The 21,220-nt window shown below is 40.1% G+C and overlaps 1 protein-coding gene across 3 annotated transcripts in view; it reads right to left on the bottom strand.

The window, feature by feature from the left end:
- Window positions 1–5,891: 5,891 nt before the first annotated feature.
- Window positions 5,892–21,220, bottom strand: part of C8H12orf56 (chromosome 8 C12orf56 homolog) — a 96,010-nt gene continuing 80,681 nt past the window's right edge. Inside the window, exons 9-13 of one of the 3 annotated variants that reach the window (XM_047740727.1) lie at window positions 17,684–17,807; window positions 15,205–15,279; window positions 14,575–14,649; window positions 10,356–10,534; window positions 5,892–8,141 (exon numbers count right to left, since the gene is read on the bottom strand). In XM_047740727.1, coding sequence (XP_047596683.1) covers window positions 8,015–8,141; window positions 10,356–10,534; window positions 14,575–14,649; window positions 15,205–15,279; window positions 17,684–17,807 — 580 coding nt within the window. In that variant the 3' untranslated portion in view covers window positions 5,892–8,014. Of the gene's footprint in view, window positions 8,142–9,499; window positions 9,813–10,355; window positions 10,535–14,574; window positions 14,658–15,204; window positions 15,280–17,683; window positions 17,808–21,220 lie in introns of those variants that run through there. The other 2 variants (XM_047740728.1, XM_047740729.1) reach the window with 2 other exon arrangements.

Below are 21,220 nucleotides of genomic sequence, written 5' to 3'. Positions count from 1 at the left end.
GATTTCTCTCTGGGACGAAATCCTTGAAAACCATATGGAACCTCCTAAACCTTTGACAGACCACGTCAGACATTTTGCCCACATCCAGTGCCCCAGCACATGTGTCAGAGACAGATGGTACTCTTCCGCCTTTCCCTTTCCTGTCCATTATGACACGCTGTTCCAGTCATGGCTTGATGAAGTCTGAAATAATGCTAGTGATAGTCCTGTTCTGAAGGAACGAGGAACCCAGCTTGCCAGAATGCTCTCATCAGCGTCACTTCAACAGCCCAATCTCAACAAATGTCAGCCCGCGGACTACTTTAGTTCTTGGACCTGATCCACTACGCACACACACTCTTTCTCTTATGCTCAGCATACTTTATGTTTTAGAGGAATATTTCTTGGTCTCCTTAAAATTCACTATTTTGTGGCATCTTTTCATTATTGTTAACACTGAACCATCCGAAGTCACATTGGCAGCTGAATTTAGTCTTGAGACTTGGCAATGAGGAATCATTTTGTATAACCCAGTGTACAATGTTAGCCAAATTATGTCATACGGTTACAAAACTTCTGTCCTATCTTCCAGCTTTTCTGAGTAAATGTGGCTCTGAGGAGTTTCACTCCTCCTACCCTGAAATGACCTTGCATGCTCTTAGATAGCAGAGGATCCTAATGGTGATGAAATCTTTCACTTTATTTCCTTTCTTGTAGTCTGCTTTTTGAGGTGGTGTTTTGAAAGAGTGGGGAGTAGTGGGAACCCCTAAGACCTCTGAGTCACAGAAGGAGATCAGAACATGTCTGAAGTTTGGTTTAACCCCCAAAGCTTCACTCCTATTGGACTAGATAAGCCTCTGGGAGAAGCCTTTGAAACTGCTTTATGTGGCTTTAATGTCTTTGCTTCCTAATTCCTACTGCTGAGGCACAGGTCTTTGCTGATCTTAAAACTCCATGCCAGGACTAGCTTATAACCAGGACACTTTTATAAATGAAACGGGATACTGGGAAGAAAAAGGCATAAACCACACTTAAGTCACCATATTTGCAACAGTTTGTGAGCTCCTTATTCTCTGTAGGAGACCCTTTCAAATTGGGGACTAGTTTTCAACTAGGAAGTCTGTGGGGTTTCTTAGAGAATTTAATGTTTGGTTTTCTTTTCAGTGAGATGCCAGTGTTTGCATTGTTTACACTGATCCATTGTCTGCCCATAAGTGGGAAAACTTTAATTATCCCTGGTCAAAAGGAGAACAGAAGCAGACTCTACTTAGAGATAGGGAAATGTTCAGGCCAAGCAAAGTCAAAGGACAGCATGGCCTGTAAATAAAGACATGTAGTAATTCTGAAAGAGGAGAGTGAAATGTGGTATCAGGATAGTGAACTCAAAAGCCTATGTCGTACATTCTACCATATTCATTTTGCAAGAGAAGATGGAGTTTCAGCAAAGTGGCATGCACTGCATTAACCATACTAATTATTAAATTTTATAAACTTTTCAATCATAAATTTATGTGGATTTAATAAGAGCATAAGGAGTTTTCTTACACCTAGATTTATGTTAGTACATATTTAAGAAGCATGACAACAAAAAAATAATTTAATTTTGAAAGTCCACAGGAATTTTAAAAGTTTAAGAGTCAATTCTCCTGCTTAGAGGAAAGTTTTGCTTTATTTTTGTCATTCTAATACAGCTGTGCCCTCTGGTGGTTGTAGTTGCTAATAGAAGTAAAACATTCCCTTTATAAATGTGTCCTTTTCACATTGGTTTGTAGGTCAGCTGTGCAGCAGACAAAATCATTTCCCTGTAGAAACATTATAAACAATGGCAATTACTGCAAGAGAGCCCACAGAACCCCACAGTTGCTCTGTGTCACTTGATCTACAACCTCCTTCTCCCTCCTTCACTGCCTTCCTCGCTGGCCAAACAGATCACTGTATCCACAGTCACTGCCAACACCACTACAACTCTGTCCCCGTCGCCTTCCGGAGTAGAAAGAGGACGAAGTAAGATAGTGCTTTGGTCAATTCCAGCATCTTATAGGCGTAACTTCTGCTCTGAAACCTCACACCTCTCCCAGGGTCTTCAGAGCGGTGGGCCACCTAGAAGGACACTTAGGTCCTTGTTGCCTTTTTCAGGAATTTTGGGGGCACATAATCTTGCTTCCTTTTCTTTTGCCTTTTTGCCTTTGCCTTCTTTTATCCAGAGTCCCTCTTACTTCTTCAGGGTCAGAATCACCTTCCAAGGAGAAAGCAAGAGGAAAGGAAAAGCAGACTAGAATGAAATGGAAAGAAAAGAAGACCTTTGACTCAAGGTTTTCCCAAGCCCAGAAGCCAGAAATCTCTCATATCTGACCAATGAACCTTCAAACACCTCGTCTCCTTCATGCTTGAAAACCTTCCCTTACCAGGCCCTTCTAAGCACTGGCTGGATGAGGAAGGGTGGAGGGAAGACTCAATCTCGGTCAGCCTGGTGCTTATCATACCCTCAGCACTTACAGGAGATTCTGAGGGCCCCTCCCCGGTAAGGGACAGTGCCCATGTGGACCCTGCCTTGTCTGAACAGATAGAAATCCTGTTTTATTTTGTTTTGTTTAAAGATTTTATTTACTTATTTGACAGAGAGAGACACAGTGAGAGAGGGAACACAAGCAGGGGAAGAGGGAGAAGCAGGCTTCCCGCGAAGCAGGGAGCCCGATGAGGGACTCGATCCCAGGACTCTGGGATCATGACCTGAGCCGAAGGCAGACACTTAACGACTGAGCCACCCAGGTGCCCCAGAAATTCTGTTTTAAAGGGACTCGAAGAACTCTTTGGAATACTATGGAATCCATTTAATAGTGACAAAAGGGAACATTTATATGATTTTAACAAAGTAGGAAAAAATAGCAAGAACGTACAGACAAGTGAAATGCTTTAGCTAAAGAACCTGACTGTGGCGAATGACTTAATTTGTAATTACCCTAACATTGCCATTTACAATAAATGAAACTGTTTTTGATTGTTTTATTTATCTATTGTTATTTAATAAACCCCTCCAGGGAGAGTGGGAGATTGTGATATGATTTTTTCTTTTTCTCTATCATTCCTGTAGGTAAAGAAAGGAAAAGAAAACAGGAAACATTGGAAAGATAAATGGAGTCTTTCCTGTGAAGGTGAGCTTCATTATTTGTCTGTTGAACTTTGGGAAAGCAGCAAGGGTTAGATTAATTCATGATTAGTAACAACTGAAGATTAGTGAGAATGAATAGAGTTCCTATTACTACATAAATATTTGTATTTAAATTTTTCTCTGCATCATGTATCCTATTTGACAATAATGTTTCTGTAAAGTACAACAACGAGAACAATAAAATACTTGGGGTATGAAAAAATTAAAAAAAAAAAAAAACAATCCAGAACTTAGACGCCTTAAACAACCCTTTATTTAAAAACAAAACAAAACAAAAGGTTGAGTTCACAGAAGCAGAGCAAAAAGTGGTTGCCAGGGGCCAGAGCACAGGGGAGAGAAGGAGAGATTGCTACTTCTCCCAGCTTTCAAGGGTACAGACTTTCAGTTGTGAGATGAAGAAGGTTTGAGAATCTTGTGTGTGATATGGTGACTGTAGTTGGTAATACCATGTTATATAAGTGAACTTGCTAGGAAAGTAAAACTTGAATGTTCTCCCCCAGAAAACCCAAACTAAGTAATGGATGGATGGGGGCATATCCTTTCACCCTGTCTAGGCAGATGAAATCATCACATGGGACACTAGTAAATAGCTTACAGTTTTGTCAGTTGCATTTGGAGAATGAAAAGAAAGGAGAAAACCAAGAGGTTTGTCAGGTTTCTCTTTTGGGCAGTGGGATGAATGATGTACCATTTATGGAGAAGACGGGGGAAGAAAAGATTTTTATTTTGGGGGGAGGCAAGGAAGAAAATATAAATTTCCATTTGAGCATGCTTAAGTATGTTATGCCCACTCAATAATATGTAATTGAGCTAGATAGTTTAAGGTTTACACAAACTATACAATAATAAGCCAGGTTATAACAAAATGCAATATCATCTGGAAAATTAGATGATTAGTATTTAAAGTATGAGTTCATCAAGCAAGTTAGTGTGTCTATTAGGATGATAGCTACAATTTATTGAGGGGCCTTTATTTGTTTGAATTATATGAAATTGTGGATATTGACAACGCCATGTGGTTTGTCCCAGTATATAGTAGCCATAGAATTATTTGTTTATATATAAATGAAGGACTATTCACAAAAAGCCTTGAGGTAAGCTTTTTCTTATTGTATAGTTGATAAAGCAGAAGTTGTCAAAGAGGTTGAGTAACTTGCCAAAAGTCTGGTGACAAGGAAGTAGGCAGGAAGGAATCAAAACAAGGTCTTTCTGATGTAGCATCTGGACTCTATGCCACAGAGTTATACTACTGAGATTTCTAGCCAAGAAGTCGTGCTGCCTTCCAAATGGAAAAATCTTTCAGACCCCAAATCACAGATATGCAGATATAGGAGTGCTGGGTCTGACTGGATGGAGAGTTGCTGACTGTCTCCCTCCTATAGAGACCCAAGTCCAATTAGACCTTACAAGCCAGCTTTGCATTTTAGAATGCAATGGACAACACAATGAACAAAAAGAAATCAGATAGTTAACACCATTAAAAGTTGCTTAGAAATTGCCATCAAGGGACGCCTGGGTGGCTCAGTGAGTTGAGCGTCCAACTCCTGATTTCAGCTTGGGTCATTATCTCAGGGTTGTGATTTCGGCTCCATTCATTATTTTAGGGATGAGATCAAGCCCTGACTTGGGCTCTGTACTTAGTAGGGAGTCTGTGTGAGATTCTCTTTCCTTCTGCCCCTCCCCCTGCTCATGCTGTTTAAGTCAAAGGCTAAAAAAAAGTTTACATGATTAAAACGCTTTCTGTCTATCCTTGGAAGAATATTTCCCATATAGCTCTTGCACTGATAGTATCAGTTAGAGCCCACAGTCCTTCATGGTGGTAAGCCATAGAAATGGTCATTTGTCCATTAAGTCAAACTCCTGCTAATAGAAAGTTGAGTTTTTTAATTTAATAACCAAATGAATTGTTCTTCAATGTTATATTGATCAGGGGCTCTCTGAGTATAATAGCTAGTCCCCCAGTTGGTCCAAAACAATAAAGCCAGTACATTTATTTGTTTGCTTATTTTAAAGGCCAGTACTTATTAATCTATAAGTTCTTAATCAGCTTTGATATTATTTTAATAATATTAATGATAATGGTAATAATAATAAATATCACATACTGAATCCTTATTACATGCCACATACCATGATAAGTGCATTAACACCATCTTTGCATAAAAGCTCTTAACAACCCTAGGGATAGGTTATACTATCTTTGTTTTGACTGAAACATAGAGATAGTAAGGAATTTCTCAGTGTCCAAAACCTAATGCAGAGTTGAGATTTCAACTCAACCATTGAGGGGTACTCAGTCGGTTAGGTGTCTGCCTTTGGCTCTGGTAATGATCTCAGGGTTATGGGATCCAGTCCTGGTTCGGGCTCCCTGCTCAGTGGGGAGTCTCCTTGTCCGTCTCCCTCTGCCCCTCCCCCTGCTTATATGCCTGCTCTCTCTGTCTCTTTTTCAAATTAGTAAAAAAAAAAAAAAAATAAAATCTTAAAAAAAAAAAACCTCAATCATTTAAACTTAACTTAAACTCATTTAACCTCGGGCACCTGGTAGCTCAGTGGGTTAAGCCTCTGCCTTTAGCTCGGGTCATGGTCTCAGGGTCCTGGTATCGAACCCCACACTGGGCTGTCTGCTCAGCAAGGACCCTGCTTCCTCCTCTGCCTGCCTTTCTGCCTACTTGTAATCTCTCTCTCTCTGTCAAATAAATAAATAAATAATCCTTAAAAAAAAACCTCATTTAAACTCAAAACCCATGTTCTTACCCCCATTATAGATATGTGTTTACACATACAATGCACACATATATTATATACAAAGCGGTAGAGCTTACTACCATGAATTTACTTTTAGTGCGGGTGGTAAACGGCAATACTTGTGTATTCTAAAAGTGGCCAAAGAGTCTAGAATCTTCAGCCCAGCCTTAAAACTAGCTATGTGTGCTTCTGTTTTTGATGACCCTTTGTATTTGTAAAAAGTTATATACGTGATTTTCGTATGCAAAATTTTTCTACAGTTAGATTTCCTAAAAGCATTCTGTAATTGAAGTCAATATTTAGTCAATCAAATGTGCCTGCTCACTAAGAGAGACGGATTATTTCATGACTTTCTTGGCTTTGGCAGTAATGCAAAAAAGAGTGGGAAAGAACTGTAGCAGGATAACCCTTTCAAGTGTTGATTTGGGGGTTCCCCTCCCACACTGTGCAAACAAATAGACAAATGCCATAAGAAAATCGGGATGACAAAAATGCAGCCATTAGCTTTCAAGAATGCCACTGATGGAGCCCTACATGGAAGGACGCAGATGCGTTCTGACAGAGCTTTCCTCCCATGGATCTGATAAAGCATGCTCTCAAAGGAAAGAGAACAGTGGGAGCGAATAGGCATCCTGCACCTCAGACAATGGGAGGGAAGCCCAAGCCCTTTCTGGAGCTGGCACCGCTACTGACCCAGAGCCAAGGCACTGTTTAGAAGCTGAGGCAGAGCTGAGTTGACCCTCTTGTCATTCTGTGGGTTCCGCCATTCACCAGTGGACAGCCCACTGTCCATCATTAGTCCAGTTTGAAGTCTTGTTGCCTTTGTCCCCAAAATCTTTTCGTATGCTTCTGACTGACCATCTTCCTGGGAACATTCCCTCATCTGATAGCCCAGGACACTCACAGACACCATTCCACGCCCTCCATCACTGCCCTCACACTGGAAACTAGACTTGTAGTCCTTGATAGGTGATGGTGGAGAGGGCTTGGACGCTTTATGGGCTGATATTGGGGACAGCTGAAAGGGAATTGTTCAGTCTGAAGAAAGCAGGATTATTTGGAATCCACGTGAAGTCACCCGATGAACCAGGATAGCAGAGGAAGGCACTGCCCCATCACAGAGCATTAAGAAGGGGGAATGTTGGAGCTTGCGGAACATCTCGTCCCACCCTTCCACACAGCAGAGTAGACTACTTGTTTGGGGTCAAGTAGCTGGTTAATGGCTCAGCTACAATGCATTACCAGATGTCATGAGTGAGTTTAATCCTCTCTACAGTGCACAGCCTGGGCACATCTGGTTTGGAAGCTCTTTCTTTGGGGTTTTCTCTGATCCTCCTTCAAGTCATGGTAGGTCAAATAAAGGACCCACTTTCTAAGTTCTTGAAAGTCCAAATTCAATAGCTTAAAATGAAGTTTTTGTTGGATTATTTTATTGCCATGAGATATAGTGAAGACATTTTTTTCCGAATGGTTGGGAGAGCCATAACTGCTTAGAGATTTCTCCTCTGTGGAGACTCTATGAGATTGCTTGCACTAGCCCACAGGTGCCTGAACTGAGCACCAGAATGCACTTAATTGTGCTGAAGAAAGTCCAAGCTTCCTTCCCTAAGATAAATGAGGACCTGACCTTCCTTACAGTTATGCCTGTGTTCTTCTGCTCATTCTCCCATGAATACTTATTTCACTAGAATTTTTACAGATGAAGAAGGAGGGTGTCAGCCTGCTGCTCGGCATTTCTTGTCATGATCACTTTGTAAACCACAGTTTATCTTTGGACATTTCAGTGACTTTCTACCGCTCACCATTATTACACCAACAAAACTGATCAGGTTGTACTTTCTACAGTTGTTTTCCATGGCCTTCTGTTCCCTTTGTAGTTTTTTATTTTTAGGAACTTTTCGAGAGGAACATTTGTTTTTAGCATCACTTTATGAGTGTCAGTGTATTTAAAGTTTCTTTTTCGTGGCAGATAAAAAACTTTCAGGACTTCTCTTACAGGAATTGTTGGAACATTAAAAAAAAATCTGTTTATGAGACACAGGGATATCCAGATATTAAACAAATCAAACAGGTTTTCTCATAAATATTAGGTTGACTCCTGGTTAACATTTTAGATTCTTACTAATATTTCATACATTGTTTCTGTTCAACTAATTTCAGAACTTCATGAAAAAGTTGAATGGTAGGTTGGGTAAGAGGGTACCACAATGGGAGCCTTTTTTCCAAGGCTGGCATGTGAATAAAGTACCTGCAAATCATAAAAAGAAACAAAATAGCTTTAAAAACAAGAATTTCACATTGGTTACATCGGCACGTATACACTCACTGGGGTAGGGCTGTTGGATATGGCGGTCTAAGCTGCAAGATTTGGCCAACATTTTCAGTTGTTTGATCTCCCCTGTTGGGTAACCTAGAAGATCTCAGACATGTGTGCCTTTTAGCTCATTGAGACACTTGATGACAGCAAAGGAAGTGAATGTCATTCACGATGTATCCCTTATCAAGGCATGAGTAGGGAAGCCAGGACTGTCCTCACCACAGTGTGGGCTGAGGCTCCTGCTTCTTGTTTCCTTGGGCAATACACAGGAAATTGAAATCAGAGGGTCAGGTTGTGAAGGGTAGGGTTCATCCCCACCGCCTTAGTAAAAGTTTGGGAAAGGCCAGGCGAAGAAACGAAAGGGAGAAAGCCACAAGCCGTCTGGTGATGGGTTAAAAGACAGGCTCTCAACCCCTGGCTGCCTGCGTATTAGAATCACCCAGGGAGGTTTTTTAAATGTCAATACTGGGCCCCACCACTGAAGGTTCTCCATGAGACCTGGGTATCAGTATTTTTTCATAGTTGCTCTGCTGATTCGAATGCACGCAAGTTAATAAATCAATTTAAAACAAGGGTCACAAACCTAAACGCCCAAGGTAACCCATTGGGAGGAAGGTCAGGTGAGAGTGGAGAGGAGGCAGGGCCACTAAGGGGTGCAGGGGGCAGCTGCTAGTGGGCTCCTGTCAACTGTTGTCACTCAGGAATGTGACACTGTTTTGGCAGTTGTTTGGATTTTCTTTTATTTTTTTTAAGGATTTTATTTATTTATTCATGAGAGACACAGAGAGAGAGGCAGAGGAAGAAGCAGGCTCTCCAAGGAGCAGGGAGCTCAATGCAGGACTTGATCCCAGGACTCCGGGATCATGACCTGAGCCAAAGGCACACGCTCCACCCTCTGAGCCACCCAGGCACCCAGTTGTTTGGATTTTTAAATGTGCACAACTAACACTGGAAAATTGGACTGTGTGATACGGGCCACAACATGGATGCAGCTTGAAGACATGATGCTAAGTGAAAGAAGCCAGACACAGTAGGAGTAAGCCATGTATCTTATGATTCTGTTTGCGTGAAATGTCCAGAATACACAAATCCTCAAGGAGAGAAGGTGGATTCGTGGTTGCCAGGGACTGGGGGAGGGGACCATGGCATGTGACTGCTTAATGAGCACTGGGTTTCTTTAGGGGTGATGAAAATGTTCTGCAATTAGACAATGGTGATGGTTGCGCAACATTGTGAAATGTATTAAAAGCACACTTTAAAATAGTGAATTTCACGCTCTATACATTTTACCTTTAAAAAAAAAAAAGAGGAAAAACAAATAGGTTGTGTGGACCAATTCGGAGCAGGCTAAACAAATCCCTTTTATAGGAGCCAGAGTGGAACCTAGGGTGTAAAACCACATGGAGGAAAAACAAGGTCCACAAATTGGGCCAGAATGTTTTAAAAATCCATTCTAGGGCCATAATGTATGCCTCTACAACCTTTTATGTCTGCACCAGGACTGGGAACAAAGCTATGCCGGCTGTACCCTTTTCATCTTGAGTCCGAGGCAAGCTGGGTGTTTCCTGATAGGTGCTGATGTGGAACTGAGCAGCTGCCCGCCTAGAAATAGAAGGAGGAGGCCCTGAGGTGTAGAACCCCCGGGGTGGTGAAACCCAAGCTCGTTAACCGTAGCTCTTCCTTACTGTTTGCTGACTGAGGAAGAGAGGGGTGAAGGAGACAAACAGAAAGTAGTAACCACGCTTGTTAATTGTTTCTCCTTTATCAGCTGTGGTTTGCTTCCCCACACCCCCAGTGCTTCAGTTAAATTCGCCATCCCTTTCCGTGGGGTTTGTTCCTCTTGATTCCTCACAGCATGTGAAAATCATAACTACTTCTGGGAGGGGCTGGCTGCCACAAAGACAATGAGACAGGAACAGTTCTTCAGAGAAGAGTGTGAGGTTTCCTTAATCTTTTCTAGCCTGGGAATATACTTCAAATGGCAGTGGTTCTTAGAGCTCCCCCTAACCCTGCCTTACCACAGGTCAAATTGAGATGCTATTAAACACAAAACCAGAATTGCCCATCTTCGCTTCTTCTGAAGATTCTGCCTGAAAACCAGAAATGAGAGGATGCTACTGCAGATTCGATTCAGACTTTTCTTACCTGAATTCTTCTCCATAGTCGTTCCTAATATACTCAGCCAAAGTCTTGCTGTGCTGCAGGCAGCTCCTGAGGATGTAAAATTGCTGATACAGCAGAACTGCTTGGCTCGGACTTAGCAACGGAAATGAAGCTGAAAGCCCCTTTACCATTTGCTTCACAATACTGGCCACGAAAGTGATCTAAATGAGAAAAAAGTAGTTACATGTAGGCTGCATGCCACCCATAAGGCACCTGTTTCAGCTGGGCCCTCACCTCTAAAGCTAGGCCGAAGTCCTCACCACCCCTACACCAGTACTCTTGCACTGTTTCTCATGGAAACTGCACCATAGACCAGTTGGGTTTACTGTTCACCCTCCTCTAAGCAGAAGCAGAATGAATACTGACTGTCAAGGAACTTTGGCTCCCATGTAAAAGGAGAACATTGGATAGAAGGGGAGCTTGGAAGGGTCCATGGCCTCCTCCAGGGTGGAAGATGGTTTCTCTTCTCTTCTACTGAGAAGGAAAAATGGCCCACCAAGATAAACTTCCTGTGACTTTGAAAGAGGGCTCCAAGGTGGTTGTTCTCAAAATTTAGTATGCATAAAAATCACTTAGGCAGCTCAATAAACATGCGGAATTCTGAGCCCCCACCTCAAGATGTTTACCATAAACAATTCTGATGCCTTTGTTCCTCAGGCAACGCCTTGAGAAACACTAGGTGAAAAAGCAAAGAAAACCAGGCTTGACACAAGCAAGTGATATTGATGTCCCTGTTAGCTGGGGTTTTCATCAAGAGTATGTCTGCTATCATTTCTGAGGGGGAAATTAAAATGGAAATAGTAGCAATAATGTGAAGTTATTGAGTTGCTGCTTCTCACACACCCATAAAGAGTCATTTATAGGGGTGCCTAGGTGGCTCAGTGGGTTAAAGCCTCTGCCTTCGGCTCAGGTCATGATCCCAGGGTCCTGGGATCGAGCCCCGCATTGGGCTTTCTGCTCCGTGGAGAGCCTGCTTCCTCCTCTCTCTCTGCCTGCCTCTCTGCCTACTTGTGATCTCTCTTTCTCTCTCTGTCAAATAAATAAATAAAATCTTTAAAAAAAGAAAAAGTCATTTACAACAGAACCAAGGGGCATCTGGCTGGCTCCATTGTTAGAGCATTTGACTCTTGATCTTGGGGTCTTGAGTTCAAGCCCCCACATTGATGTAGAGATTAGTTTAGAAAACAGACACACACACACACAGAACCAAATAACAAAAACCAAGAATAATGGATTCCACACTTTTTTTTTTTTTTTTTTTTGAGGCGGGGCACATTTTTAAATAATTACCCATAAATGTAGGTACTATGAAAACAGGAAGGCACTCTAGTGTCCTTTCAAGCTCTAACCAGGTCCCTTTGCATGCCCATTAAATTAGTATCAATAAATATGTTGCCTTTTCTATTGATGTTGCTATTGGCCTTCTGAAGTAGGACAGGTGGTTTGGAGTGGGTTCTCCCCAGTCCAGATCTGTTTACCCGTATTGACTAAATACTGCATCAGGGAAACACAGATTGAGGTTGGGGAGTCTGGAGTGGTAGAACAAAGCAACGACCATTTGGGGATTAAATCTGTACCTTCTTTTGCATCTTGCTCTTACCAAGCAAGAGAATCAGCCAGAGCTGACTGACATACAGGTAGATTCAATGATCACAACAGTTTTCTTGCTTGCACGTTTCTCTCAAATGACCAGTTTCTACCCATCTCTTTAGAATGGAGTTAATATTGAAGCTTTCAGCAGTGTAGTGGGTCTTTTGCCACCTTTCATCCTGGCATACTTTATGGTCACAGACTGGCTTCATACTCAACTCAGTTCCTTTGGTGAACCAACCCTAGAGGTTGATAAAGAAACTTCCCTGTGGCTTGAAGTCTTTAGTACCCCCAGACTTCACACATCAGTTCAAATGATAGAGTCTGCAACCACTGTACAGAAAAAGGAAGGGTCTTGCATCTTGCACATAAGAGCTTCTGTTGCTATGAATGACTAGAACTTTACGATACTCCTTGAAGTTAAGAGAAACTAGTTACCATCTGTATGCTGCTAAAGGAGCCAAGTCTATGGGCTCAGTCTCTGTATAAGACAGCTGGCTGTTAAACTGACAAGGGTACCCTCTGGCCCTAACCAGACTTTTGTAAACATATGCCACAGGGATCTGGCAAGAAAATCTGCATTCCCGAGGACATGTTCAGCATAACTATAGAAAATACCCAAAGTAGGGAACCACTGATGACCAACATGTTTGTATATGAAAAGAGAACATATTATGTCATGTCAAATCCTCCATTAGCAATGAAAATTTAGTTGGGTTTGCTACTTTTTGAAGAGATCTCCAATTAATGTATGTTGATTGGATATATGAATATATGAATGAATAAAAGAAAATTAAATATGGGGAAATGAGAAGAGATTAAGGGATGAAACTTTTTTATAGAATTAATTCAGAAGGTTTTTTACTGAATATCCGTTATGTGCCTACCACAACAGACATAGCTCCCTCCCTTGTGGCGCTTGGAGTCTGTTGGGGGAGAATGACATCATGTCAGTCTTGACAGACTAGGTTGTACTGTGGTAACAAATTTCAGGAAATTTTGTGGTAACAAATTTCACAACAGTTTACTACTTGCTCACATTGTATGTCCCTTATGGGTTGGCAGGGGGTTGTACTCATCGTAGTCACTGAGAACTCTCAGTGCTGCCACTCAACACGCCAGAAGGAAAAGAGAAGGCAGAGAAGCTTGCACGTGCTCTTAAACCTTCTGGCACGAAGTGACACAGGCTACTTATGCTCACATTCCATTGGCAAAAGCAAGAACAGAGACCTATCTAATTTGAGGTGGGGAGGGCAGTACAATCCTACTGTGTGCCTGGAAGGAGAGAGAGCCAGAATGTATGTGGGCACTAATGTCTACACAGGAAAGAACCAGATACTAACGCCAACAAATGCCAACTGCAACAGTAACAAGTCCTATGAAGGGAAGGAAGAGGTCTTCTTCCCAAGCTATGACTATGTGTGCCGATAATGGGGAATCTGATCTGGTCAGAGGTGAGAAAATCATCCCCCACCCTGTCCCAGGAAGGGACACTGAGGCCTAAAGGATGAGTAGGAGTTAACGTGGAAAAAGGAGGGAAAAGCATTTCAGACAGAGGAGGAACGGTGAAGGTCCTGTAATGGAGTTGGGAGTGCTGGAGGTGGGCAGTGAGTAAGAGGCCCACAAAGGGAGAGTGAGGGACTAGATGAGCTTTGTAGGCTATTTTTTATGAGAGATTAAAGCAAGGCGTGACATAATCAGATTTTTTGGAATAGATCTCTTTGACTAGTCAGGTGGGAAGATAGGGACAGACCACATATAGATGTGACTGTAATGTCAAAGACAGAGACAGTGGTACTATGGACCAGGATGGCAGTAACCAGGACAGAGAGCCCCAGTGATCCCCAATGTTAATTCATACTCGCCAACTCATGCTCAGTGTTTAACATAAATGTTCAGGGGGTGCCTGACTGGCTCAGTCGGTTAAGCAGCCTGCTCTCGATTTCAGCTCAGGTCATGGTCTCAGTACCCTGGGATCCAGCCCGCCTCAGTGGAGAGTCTGCTTGAGGAAGCTCTTCCTCTCCTCTGCCCCTCCCTCCTGCTCTTTCTCACTCTCTCTCTCAAATAAATAAATTAATCTTTTTTAAAAAGACAAATGTTAATATTTTTACTTATTTATGCAGCCAGTATTTTAATACATTCTGTTTCCTACAGAATATATCTTGGGGTTTTTCATGAAGTGAAGATCACATTTAAGAGATCATTTCAGGGGGTTCCTGGGTGGCTCGGTTGGTTGAGTATTTGACTCTTGATTTTGGTTCAGGTCTTGATCTCAGGGACATGAGATTGAGCCTGGCATCTGGCTCTGTGCTGAGTGGAGCCTGCCTAAGATTCTCTCTCCCTCTCTCTGCCCCTCCCTGCTCATGGTCTCTCTCTCTCTCTTAAAAATGTTTTTTTAAAAAGGATATCATTTCAGTACCTTAAGCACTTAGGACCCAAATATAAAAATGCTTTTTTTAAATTAAAGAATAAAATAATCAGATTTACATTTTGCTTCTGCTTTATAAATATCATTACTTATAGAGAAAATTTGCATTTTATTAAGTAAGCACAAGAGCACCTGTTTAATTAGCTGTGAGTGGTGGTCTTGTTTCTGCTTCCTGGTACTTACTGTGGGAGGACGACTCTGGAGGAAGGACATCATCCAGCTAATAGCAAACTTAGTGGTTCCCAATCCAAGATTTCCCTGAAAGACTCGAGGAAATAAACAAGTTGTATTCATGAAGTCCAAATTGTACATGAAAGGATATTCATTCTCAAATACATTTTACCTTGATTAATGAAATCTCTATAATCAGTATTTAGCAAAAAATTTAAAAAGTAAAATCAGGAGGCACGTGGGTGGCTCAGTGTTAAGCCTCTGCCTTCAGCCCAGGTCATTGTCTCAGGGTTCTGGGATCGAGCCCCACATCGGGCTCTCTGCTCTGTATGGAGCCTGCTTCCCCCTTTCTCTCTGCCTGTCTCTCTGCCTACTTGTGATCTCTCTCTCTCTGTCAAATAAATAAATAAAATCTTAAAAAAAAAAAAAGTAAAATCAGTATTTAGGGAGATAAACTGGATCAGTACTTGAGAGCAAAAGTAGTACCACTTAAGTTAGCTGACTTTGGAGACCATCTCTAATACAAATATATTAAAAGTATATTATTATTCATATGATATAGAATCATAGGTATGTAATAGTCATATGATATATATAACAATCATATAGTATAACATATATGATAAAAAATATGTATGGTACCTGCTGAAAGACAAGAAGTATCTCATATAAAAGTGCTGTAGCTGTGTCTGTATATTCCACAATAAGCTTCTGTAACTGGAATTTTAAATAATAAGACAATATAATTAGCAGATCCAAAAAAATGGTAATTTCTCCTGGTTGCCATTAGGTACTTATAAAAGAATTTTTGATTAACTGTAAATAAAATGAGTGTGGTCAGTTTTCCTATTCTGTTTGGTTCAGATATTCTCAAAACAAATGAACAAAAAAAATGGCTCATAAAAAGACTACACATTGAATAATGTCTATGAAAGTGGATCAGGGAAAAAAGATATAGAATGCTACTACACAAAAAACCCCTGCACACTTGATTTGCAAAATCATTCAGATCAATAACCCTACCTCATTTCAAAACTATTGAAATATGCTCCCTAGAATTAAGGTGGGGGATTCTCTGGGTAATTTAGGCTTAAGCCCAGCATGAACTACAACTCCCTCTGTGAAATGGGTAAATATAGGGCTTAGAGATTTTTTTCCTTTTTTTCTTGCAAGAACTCCATTTAGTGAGGCTGTCTTCTAGCTTCAAGTAACTCTTCTGGCCCATCCACCACTTGGTGCATGACAGCTGTGCCTGTGGGCATTGATAGAGGCCAACACATCTTCCCTGACCGTATTATTTGCAAGAAAGAGCTCTAGCTTGAAATTCTCCCACTGTGTTAGACCTTGGAACCAAAATGTATATGATCTGCTCATGGCTGCACTAAGAGCCCAGGCGCAAAAGATCACCAAGTCCAAAAGCAGGAAACTCAGACCTATCTATTCAGCCCACTACATATTTTTATAGGAGTATACCATAGGCAATCAAGTCAGCTAATCCAAAACCAAATTCATTGTTTCCCTTTTGAACCTACTCTTCTTGCTGTAATTCTTATCTGATACCCAGCCAGAATCTAAAAGTCATCCAATCTTCACAGTTTATTTTCAACATCAAACTATCAGTGCAATTTCCTAAAAATTTCTGGGATCTATTCTCTTTGCAACTACCATCCCTTTTCTTTTCTTCATTAATTTACTCAACAAATATGTGTCCGACACTGTGCTAAGTGTTGGGGATACAGTGGGGAGCAGCAGAGACATAGACTGTGCCATCATGGAAAATAGTCTAACCACAGTCTAACAATCAAATAAATAAATGCATTGTTGCTAACTGAGAAAGAGTTCTGAAACAAGAGTATAGGAAGTTAGGAGAGCTCTAAAATGAAAGCCTAAGTCTCGTTTTGGGGGTTGAGGATAGCTTCACTCTGGCCTCTATCATTCCTCACATGGATGTCTGCACTAGCTTCTTAGCCCTGCCTGAGTCTTGCTTCCATCCCAGTCTTTAAACCCTAATATTACTTATTCCACTGTTGAAAATGGTATCATAGATACTCCATATAGTCTCTAATATTCACATATATGAATAGTTCTATAATATTCACACACATGAATATTATATTCATTTTTTTATTTAATTAACATCAGTCTCTCTAACCAGACTATAAACCAGTGAGGGCAGAGATTGTGTCTGTTTTTGCTTCTTGTTTGGACCCCACTGCCTAGCACACTGTTTAGCTCATCACAGAGTTTCAATAAATATTTACTGAATGAATGAATAAATTTAAGAGTTTTCTAAAACATAACTCTAATTGTTTGTCTAAGAACTATCAAATCATATCTCATCCTTTAAAAAAATCAGAACTAATAAAAATAAACTAATAAAAATCTGATTTATTCTCTCAGAATATGTGCTTTCTAGGTAGTCTGATATTTCTAATGTTTTAGTAAAACCTTGGAAAAACAAGTAATTCTCACTAAGTTTGCACTACTTAGATAGGTAAGGAGATGGCAAACTAAAGCAAGAGAGTTAAAATCTCTTAAAGATTGTTTGTTTGGGAGCCTGGGTAGCTCAGTTGGTTAAGCGTCTGCCTTTGGCTCAGGTCATGATCCCAGGGTCCTGGGATCAAGTCCTGCATCGGACTCCCTGCTTCTCCCTCTTTTTGTCTCCCTCCCTCCCTCCTGCTTCTGCTCTCTCTCTCTCTCTCTCTCTCTCACATTCTGTCAAATAAATAAAATCTTAAAAAAAAAAAAAGACAGTGCTTTTTTACTATTAGACCCCTACTGTGGAATTACATATACATAAATATTTTGTATAGAGGCAGATTTATCTAATACATACTAAATCTATTTTATCTAATACATACTAATTATCTAATACATACTAATTATCTAATTAATTATCTAATACATACTAAATACTAATTATTTTCCTTAGTATACATACTTTTTTCTTAGTATACATACTTTAAAACATATAAAATAGATATATATTAATATTGACAGAATACCCATTTAAGTTTTGAGGTTAATGGCAAAATATTTACTCTTTGATTTACATTAGAAGACAAGAAGCCAGGGCACGCCTACATATTATATTTAGTCTACCCCCAAATTCTCATCTCACCTTAGCATCAAAAGACATCTCAACTAAAGTTGAATCAGCCACCAACTGGATATCAAACACAGGACAAGATTTTGGAATCCGAGGTTCACTAATTAAAATTACCAAAAGATTAAACAGTGTTCCCCTGAAAAAATAAATAAAAAGCAATTAATGGATAAAGTTTGAAAAGAAAAACAGTAAAGCCAAGTTTGTAGGCATTGAATATAACTAAAAGTATAAAGCATTGCAGACCATTCTTGACTGAACTTTTGGATCCTTGAACATGCAGACAATGGAGTAGTAGTAAAACATTTAAATGAAAATATATAATTTCTTGGTCTTTTGACTCAAAGCAAGTTTTGTGTTTTGTTTTTTTAAAGAGTGTGTGCACAAGTGCAAGAGTAGGGAAGGAGGGGTAGGGGAGAGAGAGAGAATCTTTAGCAGGCTCCACACCCAGCAAGCAGTCTGACAAGGAGCTCAATCTCATGACCCTGAGATCATGACCTGAGCTGAAATCAAGAGTCCATCACTTAACAGACTGAACCACCCAAGCACCCCTCAAAGCAAGCATAGTTCTATAAGTTCACATAGCTTAGAAAACTTAGTAAGTCTGGACTTAAGGGAAATTTGGGTGATTTCAATTAAAGCAGTATTTTCCAAAGGGCTCTTTCTGCACCCCCACAAAGGGCTTTTTACGGACTATTAATTCCAGGCAATATTATAGTCAAAATAGATTCTGTGATAGAAGAGGTATAGGAGATACTTGGTTAAACCAAATTCATTGAACATCTTTACCGTTGGACTTCTCAGAAGCTTTAATATGCTCCCATGCACTGTTTATCTCCAGGACAAAAGAAACTGCTTTATGAAGCATTTCTTAAAATGCTTATTTAATCATAGGGTTTTATTGACTCTAGAACTCTTTTTTAAAAAATTTTTTAAAGGTTTTATTTATTTACTTGACAGACAGATCACAAGTAGGCAGAGAGGCAGGCAGAGAGAGGGGGGAAGCAGGCTTTCTGCTGAACAGAGAGCCCAATGTGAGGCTCGATCCCAGGACCCTGAGATCATGACCTGAGCCGAAGGCAGAGGCTCAACCCACTAAGCCACCTAGGCACCCCTCTTTTTAAAATTTTTTAATTGAAATAGTTGACATGTTAGTTTCAGGTATATAAGATAGTGACTCAGCAATTATATACATTATCAGATTCTTACCATGATAAGCATAGTTACCATCTGTCACCAAATGAAGTTATTACAATATGATTAACTATATTCCCGATGCCATACTTTCCATCCCTTGACTGGCTTATTTTAAATTTGTACCTCTTAATCCCCTTTACCTTTTTTACACATTCCCCCCATTCCCCTCCCATTTGGCAACCACCTGTTCTCTGTATTTATGAGTCAGTTTCTCTTTTTTGTTGTTATCTGTTTGTTGGTTTACTTTGTCTTTTAGATTCCACATATAAGTGACATCATATGGTATTTGTCTGACTTATTTCACTTAGGATAATACCCTCTAGATCCATCCATGTTGTCACAAATGGCAAGATTTCATTCTTTTTTTTAAAGTTTTAAATATCTTCTTTTTTTTTTCACTTTTAATACATTTTAAAAATTATTTTTATTGACATATAATATATTATTTGCCCCAGGGGTACAGGTCTGTGAATCGTCAGGCTTATACATTTCCTAGCACTCACCATAGCACATACCCTCCCCAATGTCCATAACCCAACCACCCTCTCCCTAACCCCCATCCCCCAGCAACCCTCAGTTTGTCTTGTGAGATTAAGAGTTTCTTATGGTTTGTCTCCCTCCCGATCCCATCTTGTTTCATTTTTTCCTTCCCTACCCCCCAAAACTCCTGCCCTGCCTCTCACATTCCTCATATCAGAGAGATCATATGATAATTGTCTTTCTCTGACTGACTTATTTCACTCTGCATAATACCCTCTAGTTCCATCCGCATCATTGCAAATGGCAAGATTTCGTTTCTTTTGATGCCTGCATAGTATTCCATTGTATATGTATGTATATGTATGCATGTATGTGTGTATGTGTGTGTGTGTGTATATTCTTCCTTATCCATTCATCTGTTGATGGACATCTAGGTTCTTTCCATAGTTTGGCTGTTGTGGACATTGCTGCTGTAAACATTCAGGTGCACGTGCCCCTTCAGATCACTACATTTGTGTCTTTGGGGTAAATACCCAGTAGTGCGATTGCTGGGTCATAGGGTAGCTCTATTTTCAACTTTCTGAGGAACCTCTATACTGTTTTCCAGAGTGGCTGCACCAGCTTGCATTCCCACCAACAGTGTAGGAGGGCTCCCCTTTCTCCACGTCCTTGACAACATCTGTCGTTTCCTGACTGGTTAATTTTAGCCATTCTGCCTGGTGCAAGGTGATACCTCATTGTGGTTTTGATTTGTATTTCCCTGATGCAGAGTGATGCTGAGCACCTTTTCATGTGTCTGTTGGCCATCTGGATTCTTCTTTGCAGAAATGTCTGTTCATGTCCTCTGCCCATTTCTTGATTGGATTATTTGTTCTTTGGGTGTGGAGTTTGATAAGCTCTCTATAGATTTTGGATACTAGCCCTTTATCTGATATGTTGTTTGCAAATATCTTCTCCCATTCTGTCAGTTGTCTTTTGGTTTTGTTGACTGTTTCCTTTGCTGTGCAAAAGCTTTTGATCTTGATGGTCCCAATAGTTCATTTTTGCCCTTGCTTCCCTTGCCTTTGGCAATGTTGATTTCATTCTTTTTTATAGCAAAATAATACTCCAATATATATATATATATATATATATATATATATATATATATATATGACACCTTCTTTATCCATTCATCTATTGGTAGATATTTAGGTTGCTTCTGTACCTTGACTATTGTGAATAATGTTGCAGTAAACATAGGGTTGCATACATCTTTTTGGATTAGTGTTTTCGTTTTCTTTGGATGACTACCCAGAAATAGAACTGGACCATATGGTACTTGTAGTTTTAGTTTTTTGAGGACCCTCTATCCTGTTTTCCAGAGTGGGTGCACTAATTTATATTCCCAACAATAGCACCAAAAAAAAAAAAAATGAGGATGGAGCTCTTCTTTTAAATAAGGCATTTCAGGGCTTACTGTTCCACTGAAGTACTAGATATTAGTTAATAAAACTAATACTACTTTAAGTCTTTTCCATTCAAAACCAATGTACTATCCATTAACCTACACTAATAACTCAAATTGTCACTATATATTTGAATAATGTACCCTGTTATTTGAAAAGGAAAAGGAAAAAAAATCACAATCCAGATTGAGGATCCTGAGGGGATGAGGTTTGGCAGTACCATCTTCATATATGTTATATAATTCATGCATAGTTGAAAAGGAACCAAAAGCAGATCACTAGGAAAATCAGTTGCCTAACTGAAGACAGTATCAGAATAGCTTTGATGATGGGAGCAGTAAAAGAATTTATAGATAGGACTATATAAAAATCCTCTATCACCATAACCATTTTCATAATGGACTAAACGAGACTGTAAACAATCCCT

This window comes from Lutra lutra, chromosome 8, assembly GCF_902655055.1.
Source record: "Lutra lutra chromosome 8, mLutLut1.2, whole genome shotgun sequence".
In the NCBI taxonomy this organism is placed as follows: Eukaryota; Metazoa; Chordata; class Mammalia; order Carnivora; family Mustelidae; genus Lutra; species Lutra lutra.
Note: the sequence above shows the minus strand (reverse complement) of the source record. Positions and strands in the feature narration are given on the sequence as shown.